General features: G+C 35.7%; 1 protein-coding gene across 14 annotated transcripts in view; it reads right to left on the bottom strand.

Moving 5' to 3' along the window:
• The window catches only part of APC (APC regulator of WNT signaling pathway), a gene marked incomplete at both ends in the record, with an annotated part of 114,077 nt that overhangs the window by 40,419 nt on the left and 56,755 nt on the right, over positions 1–16,903 (bottom strand). For 10 of the 14 annotated variants that reach the window (XM_080696151.1, XM_080696157.1, XM_080696164.1 and 7 more), the window contains 5 exons: positions 454–537; positions 4,480–4,593; positions 8,465–8,573; positions 15,064–15,265; positions 16,157–16,241. In XM_080696151.1, the coding sequence (XP_080552277.1) occupies positions 454–537; positions 4,480–4,593; positions 8,465–8,573; positions 15,064–15,265; positions 16,157–16,241 (594 nt within the window). The remainder of the gene's footprint in view (positions 1–453; positions 538–4,479; positions 4,594–8,464; positions 8,574–15,063; positions 15,266–16,156; positions 16,242–16,903) is intronic. The other 4 variants (XM_080696160.1, XM_080696158.1, XM_080696161.1 and 1 more) reach the window with 1 other exon arrangement.

Here is a 16,903-nt window from a genome sequence, read left to right as displayed (position 1 = left end):
AACCTTCTGGGACTACATAGTGTGCACCAGGTTGCTTCATGACCATTCTTATTGATGACTTAGAGGTCAATTCTCCATAATGTACTAGAAGTAGTTATAATTTGTTTGCCTGCTTTCCAGCTCCCAAATATTATTGTTGTCACCTCCCCTGGTCTTTATACTTTTTTCATTTTATCCTCTCACTATCATTTTAATACGGTTGTTGGAGTAAGCACAAGAAAGAATGTATGACTGATTCTTACTATGGATTACAAACAAGAAAAAAAGCTTACTTATAGGCTGATAGCTAAGTTAAGGCTTCTGACAATTTAAATTCATAAAAAATTATAAAGTATCTTAATTATCTAAAAGAATATTTATATATTCATATTTCAGTGATGCCACATTATACATATATTTTAAAAATAACTTCCTATAATTTTTATATGTATACAAAAAAGACAATTTACTAACCTCTGCTTCTGTTGCTTGGGACTGCAAAAGCTGTCGGATACGAAGTATGTCCTTATCTATTTGCTGAATTCTAGCTATTCTTCGCTAAAATAAAATAAGAGACTGAATTAGATATTTTTATTAAAAGCACTGGTACAAACAGTCATGCTCTGGCTACCATTTAACAACTCAGGGTTAAGCCAACCCATTTTTATGTAAGCAAATATGTATATAAGCCAAGTATGGTGGCGCACGCTTGTAATCCTAGCATTTGGGAGGCAGAGACTAGAGGATCGTAGTTCGTGAACAGCATCAGCCACTTAGTGAGGCTCTTTGCAACTCAGTGAGACCCTGTTTCAAAAAATAAAGAATAAACCAGGCGTGGTGGCGCAAGCTTGTAATCCCCGCGCTTGGGAGGCTCAGACAGGAGGATCACACAGGTTCGAAGCCAGCCTCAGCTACTTAGTGAGGCTCTCAGCAACTTAGTGAGACCCTGTTTCCAAATAAACTATAAAATAGGGCTGGGAGTATATTCCGGAGGTAGAGAAGCCCTTGGGGTCCACCCCCAGAACCATACACACACAAAAATCTAGTTTAAAAAATTTTTAAATTAAATTTTGCAGTGCTGCGGTTGGAACTTAGGGCCTTATAAATGCTAGGAAAGTGTTCTGTCATTGATATATAATAAATTTATTTATTGCAGTACTAGGGATTAAGCCCAGTGGCTTCATACCACTGAGTTACATCCCCAGCCCTTTTTATTTTAATTTTTTAAATTTTTGAACAGGGTCTCACAAGTTGCTCAGGCTGGTAATTAACTTGTGCTCCTCCTGCCTCAGCTTCCTGAGGAGCTGGAATTACAGGCATATACCACTGCACCCAGTTTGTTTTAAATTTTATGAATACTAGCAGAAGTGGGGAAAAACCAAATCACTTATGTATAAAGACCTTGCAAATCTGAGGTTTTTTTGTTTTGTTTTGTTTTTACTGGGTTTCCCGGAAGCCCTTCTACCTCCGTGCTACACTCCCAGACCTATTTTATATTTTATTTGGAAACAGGGTCTCTTAAGCCAGCAAGGCTGGCTTCGAAACTGCAAGATCCTCCTGTCTCCGCCTCCCAAGCGCAGGGATTACAAGCGTGCGCCACCACGCCCGGCCAATCTGAGTTATTTTTAAAAATCAGTTTTATAACAAATCAAATATGTAGGTTTTAAAAGTCAGTACTGACAATGCTATACCATTTTTTGCAATAATTCTGTAGCTGACAACCTAATACAGAGGGGTCAAAAATTGTATTGTTAAAGTAAATTTTAGCCCAGTGTGATAACATTCGCCCATAATTTTAGTACTTAGCTGAGACAGAAGGATCCTAGGTTCAAGGAGAGCCTCGACAACTTAGTGAGAACCTTAGCAATTTAGCAAGATCATCTTTCAAAGTAAAAATAAAAGGGCTGGGAGTACAGCTCAGAGGGAGAATGCCCCTGTGGTTTCAATTCCCAAGTACCAAAAAATAAGTAATTTTTTTTTTTTTCTTTTTTGGCAGGAAGGGTACTAGGGATTGAACCCAGAGTCTTGCAAATACTAAGCAAGCACTTAAATAATATCCATAGCCCTTTTATTTTATGGAGTACTGAAATTTTTTTTCTTTTTTGATGGTACTGGGGATTGAACCCAGCCAGGGGCATTCTACCTCCAAGCTCTGCCCCCAGCCCTTTTTACTTTTTATTATTATTGTTTTTTTTGTGGTATTAGGTATGTAACCAGGGGTGTTCTATCTCTGAGCTACACCCAGCCCAATTTTTTAGTCTTTATTTTGAAACAGGGTCTCCCTGAGTTGCAAAGGGCTGGCTTAAAACTATATATATACACATATAGTAGTGGTACTGGGGATGGAACCTAGGGGCATCTTGAGCTACACACCCCAGCCCTATTTTATTCTTTTTATTTTGAAACAGGGCCTAAGTTGTGGAGGGCCTTATTAAGTTGCTGAGGCTGGCCTTGAGCCTGTAGTCCCCCTGTCTCAGCCTCCCAATATCCATCTCTGTCATATGCTGAGTTTATATATGTTGGATATTTCTAGACTCTGTTAGTCTACTGTAATTTCTCTGTACCTGCACTGATACCACATTTGTTTTATTTGCTTAGTTTGGTGCATGCTTGTAATTCCAGGTAAATATCTTCTTCTAATTTGTGACTTCACTTGTACTTTCTTTAAGGTATCTGATAAAGATGAAGTTTTATTTATTTATTTATTTTGGTTCTGGGCATTGGATCCAGAGGCATTCTACCTCCAAGCTATGCCCCCATTTTATTTCTTATTTGGAAAAAGGATCTTGCTAGGTTGCTGAGCCTCTTTATGTTGCCAAGGCTGGCTTTGAACCTGTGATCCTCCTGTCTCAGTCTCCCAAGTACTGAGATTATAAGCATGCGCCACCATACCCAGCAAGTTTTAATTTTAAAACAGTAAAAATGTATGTTTTCTATTTTATAATTAGCCTGATGGTTTATTTAAGAAATTTTTTGCTACTTAATATCAGAAATGTATTTATGTACATTTCTAACCAAAGAGTTTAAAGTTTTGTTTTTGACATTTAGGTCATTTATCTATCTGAATAAGGCAAAGAAGGTGAGAAAAAAATATAACTAATAACAAAACATGCCTGCATGTATATGTATACAGATGTTAGCTAGTTACACCCCCAACTAATTATGAAATAACAGGCATGGATTATGAAATGCACCATGATACTGGTATTATCACACCAGTCTACAACCATATTATAGTAAAAATAGAATATATATATTAAGTTTAGGAAGCTATCATGTAAAAAAGATCAAGCCTAAGCCAGGTGTGGTGGTGCAGGTTTGTAATCCCAGTACTTGGGAGGCCGAGACAGGAGAATATCAGTTCATGGACAGCCTCAGCTACTTAGAGAGGGCCTTTTGCAACTCAGTGAGACCCTGTTTCAAAATTAAGAATAAAAAATAGGGCTGGGGGTGTAGCTAGGAGGTAGAATGTCCCTGGGTTCTGTCCTCAGTACTGAGAAAAAAAAAAAAATCAAGCCTATATTTTGAGAAAAGTAACTGTTTAAAAATGTTCCCCATGCTTATTTTGAAACAGAAAGGGGAAAAGGCAATCATGAAAGTCTAGGGTTCAAAAATATTAGTCATACACTTGTGTGAGTATAAAAGGGCTAAACCAAAAAATACGACAGTGCTTGATAGCTGGCAACGCTAGTTAATGTTCTTTTGACATTAGTTAAGGGTAGAAATAAGGGAATTCTTTTTTTTTTTTTTTTTTTGGTGGTACTGGGGGGTGGAACCCAGGGGCTTTCTACCTTGGGGCTATACTCCCAGACCTATTTTTTATTTATTTGGAAACAGGGTCTTACTAAGTTGCTAAGAGCCTCACTAAGTAACTGAGGCTGGCTTCGAACTTGTGCAATCCTCCTGTCTCAGCCTCCCAAGTGCTGGGATTAAAAGCGTGCGCCACCACAGCCAGCTTAAGGGAATTGCTTATTTAACTCATTTCATATCTACTAATGTGTTCTTTACATTTTCCTTCATGCTATACTTGAACAAAGGCTTTTTTAAAAAAAGTACAAATACCTGAAGGTCAGTGACGGTCCAAATGTCACTAATACATACTTAGATTACAAAGACTAAAAATCTCAAAGCAGAGTTTACATAAAGCTAGCTACCAGCGACCAGAAGATCAGCATCACTTTTGCTCTGTTACGATTTCAAGGCGGAGCAGGGCAGCACTGGGGTAAATGAAATAGGGTGAAAGCAGAACTATGTGAATGTGAATATTGGTTTGATTGCCTGTCCGCCATCACCATTATTATCTTGAAATAGTGTCAAAGTAAAGACAGACTTAGATATTTATCTATATTTTCTTTTTGCAGTGCTGGGATCTGACACAGGGCTTTTTTTTTTTTGCACACACCAGGTAGGCAAGTGCTCTACCACTGAAGTCCTATAAATTAATAATAAAACTTAATCAATGTTAACAGAACTGTAATAGTTTCATAACAAATAAGTTACCTGTGCTCGTTTTTCCATATCCTGGCAAGTACCCAGCTGTTCTTCCATTGCAACTCTGATTTGCCTTGCCTCATATTCCAATTGCCTTCTGGTCATATCTGTTTGTAAGGAAAACTAAAACACAAATAAAATAAAAATGTCAATATCTCACAGTTTTTTTTTTTTTTTACTTATAAACCAAAGGCATATGAGTGTCAATAAGGAAAATTAGTAAGCAAATATGTAGGTCAAGATGCAAAAGAAAATTATTTCTATTCCAAAAAGTCCTAAAACTTAATTGTAGGTGGTAGGCTAAGCAACTGTTTTGTTTTTTTAATTATGTTTATTAAATTTCCAAACATACTCTGTAGAAATGTTTTTTGTTTTCCGCCTATTGTGCCACCAAAAAAATAAATAAAAAATAAAAATGAAGCAAAGTTGAAAAATTTAAAAAAGTGCTCCTTCATAGAGTAAATGTTAACTCATTAAAAAATCTATTAACCCTCTATTAAAAACTCCAGGCACTCTTGTAATTGCTAGGCATACAATAAGATGAAAAGGAAAAGGTGAAATATGATTAGTTAAAATGATAGGTAACGAGCCGGGCGTGGTGGTATACGCTTGTAATCCCCAGTACTTGGGAGGCGGAGACAGGAGGATCACAGGTTCGAAACCAGCCTCGGCTACTTAGTGAGGCTCTCAGCAACTTACTGAGAACCTGTTTCCAAATAAAATATAAAACAGGTCTGGAGGTGTAGCATGGAGTTAGAAGACTCCTGGATTCCATCTCCAGTACTACCAAATTAAAAAAAAAAAAAGGTAATAGTTACAATGGTCCACAAAGGAAATGAAGATAGGTTTTTAAAGTTGTATCCCTACAAAACTGCATGTGACACCTAATTTGAAACAGCATTCCCACTTAAGAACTCCAAGTTGCATTTTAAGTTAGAGTGGTTCTCACTTTCTCCTTGCATCACATATAAGACATAATATAGATGAAATAGCCCACATGTTATTTCTTATTCCCATTGATTCAGTCCTAACTTTACTCATTTGTCCTCTACTTCTAAACCACTCCCTAAAAAAAAAAAAAAAAAAAAGAGACCGCTGCAGTAATCTTGGTTTGGAGCTGATGTTTCAAGCAATATCTGATATCTTTATAAATAGATAATATGTCTTTCCACATGGAAATGTTCATTAAATTGGTTTCCCAATATGAAAGCAAATTTTGTAAAAAAAAAAAAAAAAGCCATAAAAACAGCAAGTTTAAATTGCTATGGTGCCAATGATTCATAGTAAAGCCTTAAATATCCTATTAAGTAATGATGAAAGTTGGGTGTGTGGTGGCTCACTCCTATAAATCCAATACTGGGAAACTGAGACAGGAAGACTGCAGGCTCAAAACCAGCCTCAGTAATTTAGCTAGACTCTCAGCAATGCAGCAAGATCATGTTCAAAAAAGCAAAAAATAAAAAAAGGGTTGGGGTTGTAGCTTGAAGGTAGAATGCCCCTTGTTCAAACCCCAGTACCACCACCAAAAATGATGATTATTTAATAAATTAATAGGAAACAATTTTTTTTTTGGTGGTACTGGGGTTTCTGGAAGCCCTTCTACCTTCGGGCTACACTCCCAGACCTATTTTATATTTTTGAAACAGGGTCTCTTACGCCAGCGCGGCTGGCTTCGAACCTGCGCGATCCTCCTGTCTCCACCTGCCAAGCACGGGGATTACAAGCGTGCACCACCATGCCCGGCGAAATAATTATTTTTTATTAAGATTTTTTTTTGTGTGTGTGTGGTACTGGGGATGGAACCCAGGAGCATTCTACCTCTGAACTACATACACCACCAGCCTGATTTTTTTATTCTTTATTTTGAAAAAGGGTCTCACTGAGTTGCAGAGGGCCTCACTAAGTAGCTGAGGCTGGCCGTGAACCGTAATCCTCCTGTCTCAGTTCTCCTGAATGCTGGGGTTACAAGCGTGCGCCTCCAAACCAAGTTGTTTTTGAGTTGTCATATATCCCTAAGCCCTTTCGTGGATCTGAGTACATGGAGACACACTCTGGATTTTGTATATTCTTGAATAACCAAAGTTCTTAGTGAGCAAAACTATACTGTGTATTTTTGTTTATAAAAATAAAACCTGCACCAAACTCTTCTGAGATCTTATCTGCTAACAACTCTCCAATAACTGTCTTTCACTATATATGTCCCTCAATTCCTAAGGGGATATTAAGGACATTTGTCAGAAAGAGGGAATTTGTTCTCTCCCTCTCACATCCTGAGGGATTGTTCAAGGAAAATGAGCACCTTGAGCTGCTGCTATTCAAGGAGCTAAAGGAAGCCTGGCAATAATTACATGTTCTAGGAAAGGTTTTCCTTCTTCCCATATATACATTTTTGTTCCATGCTCTCTCAAAAGTGCTCCTGGAAAATGAAAGCTCTAAACTAAGACAGCAAGATACACAAACACTTTTCTTTTTTTATGGTGGTGGTACTGAACCCAAAGTTATTCTACCTCTGAGCTACATCTTAGCCATTTTTATTTTTTGTTTCTAAAACAGGGTCTTGCTGGGAGGCCGAGAGTTTTGCTAGTCTTGGACATGTTATTCTCCTGTCTTAGCCTTCCAAAAACTGGGATTATAGGTATGTGCCAAAATGCCCAGCTAAAATCAAGTTTTATTTAAATTTACTTTATCTTTTAAAAAATTATATAAAGCTGAGATAGGAGGATCTCAGGTTCGAGGCCAGCCTTAGCTACTTGGTGATGCCCTGTTTCAAAATAAAGAATAAAAAATAGAACTGGGGGTATAGCTTGGAGATAGAATGCCACTGGGTTCAATCCCCAGTACTGCCAGAAGAAAAAAAAGAAGCAGGCAAAAAAATTTATATAAAATACTTATGGTACTAGGAATCGAACCCACAAGCATTTTACCTCCAAATTATAACCCCAATCATTCTTATTTTTTAATTTGAAATAGAGTCTCGCTAAGTTGCTGAGACTAGCCTTAAACTCTCTCAGCCTCCCATATACTGGGATTATATAGGTATGTGCTACCATGCACAAGTAAAAATTATGTAAAATATTTATGGATGCTAGGCATGATAGTACACACCTGCAATCCCAGTACTTGGATGGATTGCAGGTTTAAAACCAATCTCAGGAATTTAGAGAGACCTTGTTTCAAAATGAAAAATAAAATAAAGGGTTGGGGTGTGGCTTGGAGGTAGAGTACCCCTGGGTTCAATCCCTACTACCAAGAAAAAAAAAAAAAAAAAAAAGATGGACAAGAGTTTAAATACACAGTTTTTTTAGATTCCTTATGCAGTTCAGAAGCTTCCTTAAATGAGCCATCTCACGACCAAAACAGTTAACAGGGAGAGGGTGGGTAGAGAGGGAGAGGTTGATAAGATTTAAAAAAAAAAAAAAAGTTATATTTAAAAAACTGTAGAACTTGCAAAAATACTAAGATCCACGCCTATAGCTATTGTCAATTTATACCTGGAATAGGATTCAAATTATCTTCAAAGATTTTTTTTTTTTGGTGGTAATGTGGATAGAACCCAGGGGCCTTCTAGCATGCGCCACCACGCCCAGCTCTTCAAAGATATTTTTATTGTAAAAATCTGTCTGATATGATTCCTATAATGTGGTTCAATAAATAGGCAGATAACAAACATTTCTACAGAGTATGTTTGGAAATTTAACAAACATAATTAAAAAACAAACAGTTCTTAGTAGAATCCAGAATCCTTTAGGATTCAAATTTAGGATTTGCTCAACTAGGGACTTAAAATAAATACCTGTTGGGGCACATTGAAGTTTTATCATCTTTGTAAATAAAATAATAATTAGCCATGATATATCCAGATTTAAAGTTGATGAAGCATACTATAGTTTATAAATTATTATAAATTCAGTTATCCTAAATTTTTAAAAGACAATCAACTTTTAATGAACATGTTCTTAAAGTCTAAATTAGGTTGTACTGTAAAATTACTTACATTTTCAGTTAATGGAAGACTATCTATTCTTTTTGTGAGATTCTGAAGTTGAGCATAATACCAGTCTTTTTCCTTTTCTTCTTTGTCAAGATCAGCAAGGAGTAATGATCTATATTTTAAAGAAAGGTAAGTTTAAAAAAATGCTAATATAAACCGCAAAAGCACAATTCTTACTAGCTATTATTATAAAGTTTTCTATTTAATCTAAAATGTTAATAATGAATAAATGAAAAACTTACTGATTTGTATTTTTGAAGGTTGGAAGGAGTATTATAATCAAAATATAAATATTAAAAATTGTTACTTTTCCCCCTAAAACAACTTGGTACTCATCCTTACTAGTATACTCATATTTCAGCTAAAGCCTTTCATCTTATGTGTTTACAACCTAAGAATACGAGAGGTAAAAGGTACAGATAACAAAATCTGAAATTATACAAGAATAAAAAGTTTCTAAATGGATTTCAGAAAAGTAAGAATTATGCTAGAAAACAAAGCTAGAATATAGGAAGCTATTACTTTGGATACAATGTGTATTTTCAGCTCCTTAACACCAAAATACATTGTCACTGTGTAATAGAGGAAGTTATTCTGGGGTAGAGAAACTTAGTTTGGAATTTGAAGATAAATGCATGTAATTCCTAAAAACCCAATCAATGATGTTCTCAATAGCAGTCTACATTGAGATACTTTATTTCTATCATTAAACATACACAATAGAGTGTTACTGGGATAAAACTCAATAGCAACAAAAAGTACATGTTTTATCTCTTTTCCTGTGGCTCTTTCCCAAGCAATGACTGTTAAAATTTTTTTAGTATATTTCCAGAGGTAATCTATAAAAATGCAAAGATGCATGTGCAGAGTTATAAAATTATATGTATATATTTTATATATGTATATATATTTTAAATACAAACAATAGCATATTATACATGTTGTCCTGTTAACTTGGAAATAAAATAACATAAAAGGTACTACATATTTTTTGCTAGTTGCATAATATCCCACATATCCCATGGTTCATGAACCTGTGAAGTGATAAACCATAACCAGTTCTTTGTTGATGGACACGGGCACCTAGGGTTTTTCTAAAATCTTTTGCAATTAGAAATAATGTTACATTGAGTATCTTTATATACACCTCATTTCAGAAATGTACAAATGTGTATAAAATAGATTCCTAGCATATGTGAAAGTTTTAATTTATTGTCCTTGTTAGATAGTATACCAACTTATGCTTCTATCACTTTTTTTTTTTTTTTTTTTTGGTGGTATTGGGGTTCCTGGAAGCCCTTCTACCTCCGGGCTACACTCCCAGACTTATTTTTACATTTTTATTTGGAAACAGGGTCTCCTAAGCCAGCGCGCGTGCGGCTGGCTTCGAACCTGCGCGATCCTCCTGTCTCTGCCTCCCAAGCGCGGGGATTATAAGCGTGCGCCACCACGCCCGGCTTTCTATCACTTTTATCAAAGTGTTCTAGTTGAATAATAGTATTTTGTCAGCTTCTGAGTTGCACACACAATTTTTTAGCTTATCACTTTTGTTAATATTGGTTTTGCCACTTGGGAAAACTTGACTTTCATGGAGTTTCATTTTTAATATTTTTATTATGGCATCTGGAATTTAGTCATACAAAGAGATATCCCCCACTCTGATATTATTATTACTTTAAAGTTTTGTTCAATATTTTCTCAGAAAATATGAGATTAAATGAATCTTAGTAGTGAGTATGAAAAAGGTTCTGTTCTTGGTAAATTTTCCTCTCTTTTATTGAGAAGAAATTTTAAAAATAAGCAATCCTAATAGTGAATATATAGGAAGGAAGGAAGCCCAATGTAGTAATATTGGGAGAGTACAGATCAATGAGAAGCTGTCCTCTTCTTCCTACTGTTGACAATGGGAACATGTACGTAGAAGACCTAAACCCTTCCACATCTGGCAGAAAGATGAGATCTGATTCTATTTTTCAGCTTTCGCTATTTTGGATCTGCAGGGCTTATCAGGTCCACCACCACCCAACATCAACAAAAAAGATGCCAGGCCAACATCAGTGGCGGTGGTGGTGGTGTAGGGAGGGGGATAGTTAGAGATAATAAGGACAAGTTGTTACTATCAAATGTAAGATTAAACTGTGGTAAAATGCTTTGGGGCCAAAATAACAAGGGGTTGAAATGATAAAAGTTGACCCTGTAACTAATTCACACAAGTAGTTAAAACTAAACTAAAACCAGGGCTAGATCCAGAGTAGGTGGGGGCTATTGGGTTTAGTGTACTAAATGCCTATTCTGTGATCGCCAGTGGTCTTCTTTAAAAATGCTTCTTCATGTAAACCTAGCATGTTTGTAGTTCTCTAACTACAAACTAAAAGAGCATGATATATTAGGCATTCAGTAAGTACTTGTTAAATGAATTAACAGTTAATATGACAATAGCTACTGAGTGTGGAATGTCCTAGGCACCAGACATACTAAGGGCCTTAAAAAAAATCTAGATTAATCTTTATAACTTCTTTTGAGAATGTTGATTGCCCTACAGACCAAAAAAATGAGGTTCAAAAAAGGTTATAAAGTTATGACCTAGGCTTAAATCCTGACAAAGTCACTTTCTAGCACTCATCTTGAGCAACACAGAAAGTGAGGGGGAAAAATCAAGTGACTTAGGAAGAAAGAACAGGAAAGACAAAGGGGAGAAAAATCAAAGATAACAGAATTCTTAAAAGTTGAAAAAAACCAAATTGCCTGATTAAACAGGCATAGTGAATACCTAGCACGATAAATGAAGAAAACATGCATTCAAATACGTCAAAAGATGGCCATCTGCCGAGGAATGAAAATCAGATTAGTATTAAACTTCTCACTAGCAACCTTGACAATAAAGAAGAAAATGAATTTGAATCTAGACCTATTTGAATTACAAATCAAACATGAAACCAAAACATGCAAGGACTCAACCTTTCTCCCTCCGACATAGTAAGAATCAAGATGACACAAATATATCAGAATTAAATGGCAAGTGTATTGATGAGAAATTCCACCATGACAGACTTGTGACACTCACAGAAAGCAAATGGTCCAAATCAGAACAGAAAAGTTAATGGGATCCAATAAAGAAATTCTTTTTTTTGCGGATCTGGGGATGGAACTCAGAGGCATTCGACTTCCGAGCTACACCCCCTGCACTATTTTTTATACTTTATTTTGAAACCGGGTCTCACTGAGTTGCAGATGGCCTCACTAAGTAGCTGAGGCTGTCCGCGAACCGTGATCCTCCGGTCGCAGCCTCCTGAATGCTGGGATTAAAAGCATGCACCACCACGCCTGGCTTCAATAAAAAAATTCTTAAAGAAAAAACAAAAACAGAAGATCCTACTCCAACAACATAAAAGAAAGGCAATTTGAAATTCTAGAAAAAATCAAGAGTTAGAGAAAGACGTACTCCAAATGCGACCATCTTTCTTCAAGTAAAATAGAGGATATGCTAGGACTATCAGAGAGGAAAAATTCTGGTATACAACTTGATTCCATAGTGAACAAAAATTATAGGGCTACCAGAAAACACTTATTTGATTTCAACTTCTGTATTTAACTTATAGATAAAATAAAGACAAATCATACATAGCACAGTGTAACTGTTATCAGTGTCAATAAAATGAAAGTAAATATATAGTTGCAAATTATCAAGGTCCTCAGCAACTTAGAAAGACGCTGTTTCAAAATAAAAAGTAAAATAGAACTAGGTATAACTCTGAGGTAGAATGTCCCTGGGTTCAATCCAGTAGGAAAAAAAAAAAGAAAGAAAGAAAGAAAAAGATCTAGTAATATAGGAAATGGTAAGGTAGAATGCTAGTACTTTTTATGCTGACTTTTTTTTTCTCTTTATGCAGTACTGGGGAACAAACCCAGGGTCTCATATGTGCTAGCAAAGAGCTACATCCTTAGTAGCCACTGAGTTATTTCTCCAGCCCAAATGATGGCGTTTTAAAAGCAAACCTAGTGATGATAATATTCAGCCTGTCAGAGTTGAGAACCTTTGAGCAAAATCATGCTAATAATAGTAAACTCTCTTCAAATAAAGCATGTAATATGTTTGAATTAGAAGTTAGGGAATACCTGGGAAAGGAGTCTTTTCTACAATAATATTAGAAAGGGCTAATACATCTTTAAATATTTTGGGAAGAAATCTATTCTTTGCTTGAAGTTGAAAGTCATAATATTATCTTAAGTTATTTAAATGATAATATGTTATCAATAAAAATCAAGATCACTGGGTATGGTGGCGCACACTTGAAATCCCAGCATTTGGGAGGCTGAGACAGGAGGATCTCGGTTCGTGGACACCCGCAGCTACTCAGTGAGGTCCTTGTTTCAAAATAAAGAATAAAAAAATTAGGGCTGGGGGTGTAGTTCAGAGGTAGAACGCCCCTGGGTTCCATCCACAGTACCACCAAAAAAAAAAAAAAAAAAAAAAAAAAAAATCAAGATCATTGCATTTAAGCCTCTAAACAGAGAAATAAACCCTTTATGGTTTTAAATTCAAAGATCTTTGAAAGACTGGCAAGAAATAAATTTCAAGGTATAAAACAAGAATTTTATTTTTAAAAACATCAGAGGCTGAAAGAAAGGTACATTTTTATTCCAAGTATTCCTTACTACTTATAGCTCCATTGTTAGGTTTACTAGTATTTTCAGTAAAAACCTATTTAAAAAATTAATCTCTTTCCAAAACACTTTCTGCTACTGAAATCAGGACTTTACCTACATTAAGCAAATTAAGTTCCTAGAAAGTGGGAATGATCACAACTTCTTTGCCTCTTAAAGACTCAGAGAAGACAAAGAGATGGAAGAGTCCAGAGTGAGGGTATAAAAAGTAGATCCAGGTAAAGTAAAAAGATGAAAGAAATCTTAACATTACTCTGGTTGAGATGATTATCCCCATTTTTATACATGGTCATACCTAAAGCCAGGCAGAAAATAATGAACTTTGTTTGCCTCTCAGTGAGTTATGCTGGGGATTTTCTATATATGGTATTGATACTCAGTTCTCATAACTATACAAAATTGAATCATATCCCTATTTTACAAAAATTTAATGACCTGACCAAGGTCACAGAACTAATTTTTAACATATTTAACCATTTTGAATGTCTTTTAGTAATATAAAGACAATAAGGTACCATCTGTTCATTAAGGAATATTTTAGAAGTCATAAAATACTTGAAAAAAAACCTTGAAAATGATCTATAGTCTGATATCTATAGTGAGATAATCCTATATTCAGGAAGAAAAAATTATACACTGTGAGGTACCAGTGCTCATTCTATATGTCAAGGGAAATAAAAATAAATAAAGGTTTTATTAGCATTTATTTGTAATATGCTTTCCTTAATAGAAAGAGTTGTTATTTTGGATTTATTAGTTACTGAATTTAGTCCAAAAGATACTCAGAACCTAAACAAATGAAAACCTTAAGTATAAATCTAACAACAACAACAAAAAAAGTGTGTGTGTGGGGGGGGAGGGATTTGGTATGAGAAAAACTAAAAAACTATGATAAAAGGAATCAAAGAATTGAGTAAAAACAGAGATATTCAAGTTGAGCGTGGTGGTGCACGTTTGTAATCCCAGTACTTGGGAGCCTGAGACAGAAGGATTGTGTTTCATGGCCAGTCTCAGCTCCTTAGTGAGGCCCTGCAACTGAGACGCTGTTTCAAAATAAAGAATAAAATATAGGGGTGGGCATGGTGGCACAGGCTTGTAATCCCTGAGCTTGGGAGGTAGAGACAGGAGGATCACACAGGTTCGAAGCCAGCCTCACTGGCTTAAGAGACCCTGTTTCCAAATAAAAATATAAAAAATAGGTGTCTGGGAGTGTAGCCCGGAGGTAGAAGAGTTTCCAGGAACCCCACCCAGTGTCTGTCCGTCTGTCTGTCTGTCTGTCTCTCACACACACACACAAACACACACACACACACACACACACACACACACACACACACACACACAGGGCTGGGGGTGTAGTTTAGAGGTAGAATTCCTCTGGATTCCATCCTCAGTAACCCCCCCAAGATAATCAGAAATTAAATTAAAAATTAGTTATATATTTCAACCAGCTATAAATATTGTGATTGTGTAAATTAATGTATAGAATATTCAAAGTATTTAAGTGATAAGTAGAAGTTTTTAGTCCCAAGAAACTGCCTTCTTTATATTTTAGATTTAACCTAAGTGCAATTTAAGCCGGGTGTGGTGGCGCACACTTATAATCCCAGCACTTGGGAGGCTGAGACAGGAGGATTGCACAGTTCAAAACCAGCCTCAGCTACTTAGTGAGGCTCTCAGCAACTTAGTGAGACCCTGTTTCCAAATAAAGTATAAAATAGGTCTGGGAATATAGCCCGGAGGTAGAGAAGCCCTTGGGTTCCACCCCCAGTACCACCAAAAAAATAACAAAATAACATAAGTGCAATTTACAAGCTATCTTTGTGTTTAAAAATGCAAAATGCCCTATAAACCTACCATAAATCTACAATCTGTATCCTATATTAAAAAATGACAATAAACTTGCAGAGTATACAAGTCAATTATTTAAAAGTTACCTCTCTTTTTCAAGTTCTTCTAAGTATCCAGTACTTTCTCTGCTTCCATTTACAAATCCTCTTCTTGGAAATGACCCCATTGGAACAGGACTGCACTCTCCTGAGCGACTGGATACAGATCCTTCCCGGCTTCCATAAGAACGGAGGGACATTTTTGACCGCAGTTTCACTCCAGGGAAATTACTACTATCTAAGGTAAGTTCTAAATAAAACAGAGACAAGTTCTTGTGAAATAACTGCTCTATGTTATGTTACATATTCCTAATGATATTATATTGTTTTAAAAGTAAAATCAAGTTTATATTTTAGCTACAAATATATATGACTAAACAAAAATTTATTTAGAATCAGAATGGCTAAACTTTCCCTGCAAAGTCAGCTTGAGTCAGGGAGAATATAAAGGAGAATAAAAAAGGAAAATTAAAGACAAAATATCTTTCATTAGATTCCTCCTAGACAATAACATCTTAGAACCCAAAAGTAATTTCTCTACCTCATTTTAATTACTACATACTTTAACTGTTTTGACACTGGAATTTTCAGGCACTGAAAAGAGAAATGCATTTTTTAAAAGTCTGCTATAAATGGCATATAATCAGCTTATGCATGTGAGACAACAAGGCATTTCTATGGATGGAAGAGAGGAGACACTTCTTCAGACGTACGCGCCATTTAATCTGTGGCAAAAGCACAATGCAGTCCTGGTTAGTGACTGGGACAACAGCAGTGAACTTTAAAAAGAGCTGAGAATCTTCAAGAAAGAAATTTAAAGTCCACTAAACATTTAACTTCAGAAATAGTAAGAAAACATTTTTACTTTAACAACTCCACCCAAATGGGTAAAAGGATGATGTGCTAAGAAAACTGATATCAATGCCCAAATCAAGAGAAATGTGTATTTGAATCTTTATACCTAGTGCTGTCAATTTGGGCTTACAAATTACTTTAAAACAACCCCCCAAAAATCTGCTTTAAGCCAGGTGTGGCAGCACACATAGGTACTCAGGAACTGTGACGGGAGGGCTGCCAAGTTTGAGGCTAACCTCGGCAACTTAACAAAATCCTGCCTCAAAATTCAAAAAATAAAAAATACCTTTAAGACGCTCTAATAAATCAATCTGTCCAGAAGAAGCCATAGCTTCATCTTCAATACTTCCTTGTAGCTGTTTAAGTACTTCCTTAAAAAAAAGAAAAAACACAATATATTAACATGATGAAAAATATTTTTTGTGTGTGCTAAGGACTGAACCTAGTTGGGGACAGTAGGCAGGCATTCTATTTTGAGCTATATCCCCAACCCGAACATGATGAAATTCTAAAAGACTTCCTGAAGATGTTTCTTGGCATTTAGACATGGTGGTGGAAAACAAATCACTCCAGCTCACTCTGGACATCTGTTGTAAGCTATAAAGCACTTTATTTGTATCAGCTATTATTCATTATGAGTATTATTCCCTAATAACCATAAGTGATCATTTGTGATGAGGAATCTCTGTGGAAGGTATAATTATCTTAACTTTTACTCAACAAATATTATGAATTACTACCATTTACTCAAACAAACCAACTAAGACCCTGCTCAATCTGCAAGAATATAGTTATGTGTTTAGAATCTGTGCCTCTTACACTGGTAGCAACATGACCATGAAAAACATCTGACAAATTAACACATATCAACTACTGTTTATTTATTATTTAAGTTATTCAAATATACATATTTAAGTATATTCTACTAAAATACTGATTGACACTTAGCAGATATTCAAACAACTAATGCTCTCTGTTGATTGACTTTTGATGCCATTATTTGTTTTTCTTATGCAAAGCCTTTCTTTTTTGT

The sequence above is a fragment of the Muscardinus avellanarius genome (genome assembly GCF_963383645.1).
Source record: "Muscardinus avellanarius genome assembly, chromosome: 1".
NCBI lineage: Eukaryota > Metazoa > Chordata > Mammalia > Rodentia > Gliridae > Muscardinus > Muscardinus avellanarius.
This window is presented reverse-complemented; position numbering and strand designations above follow the sequence as displayed.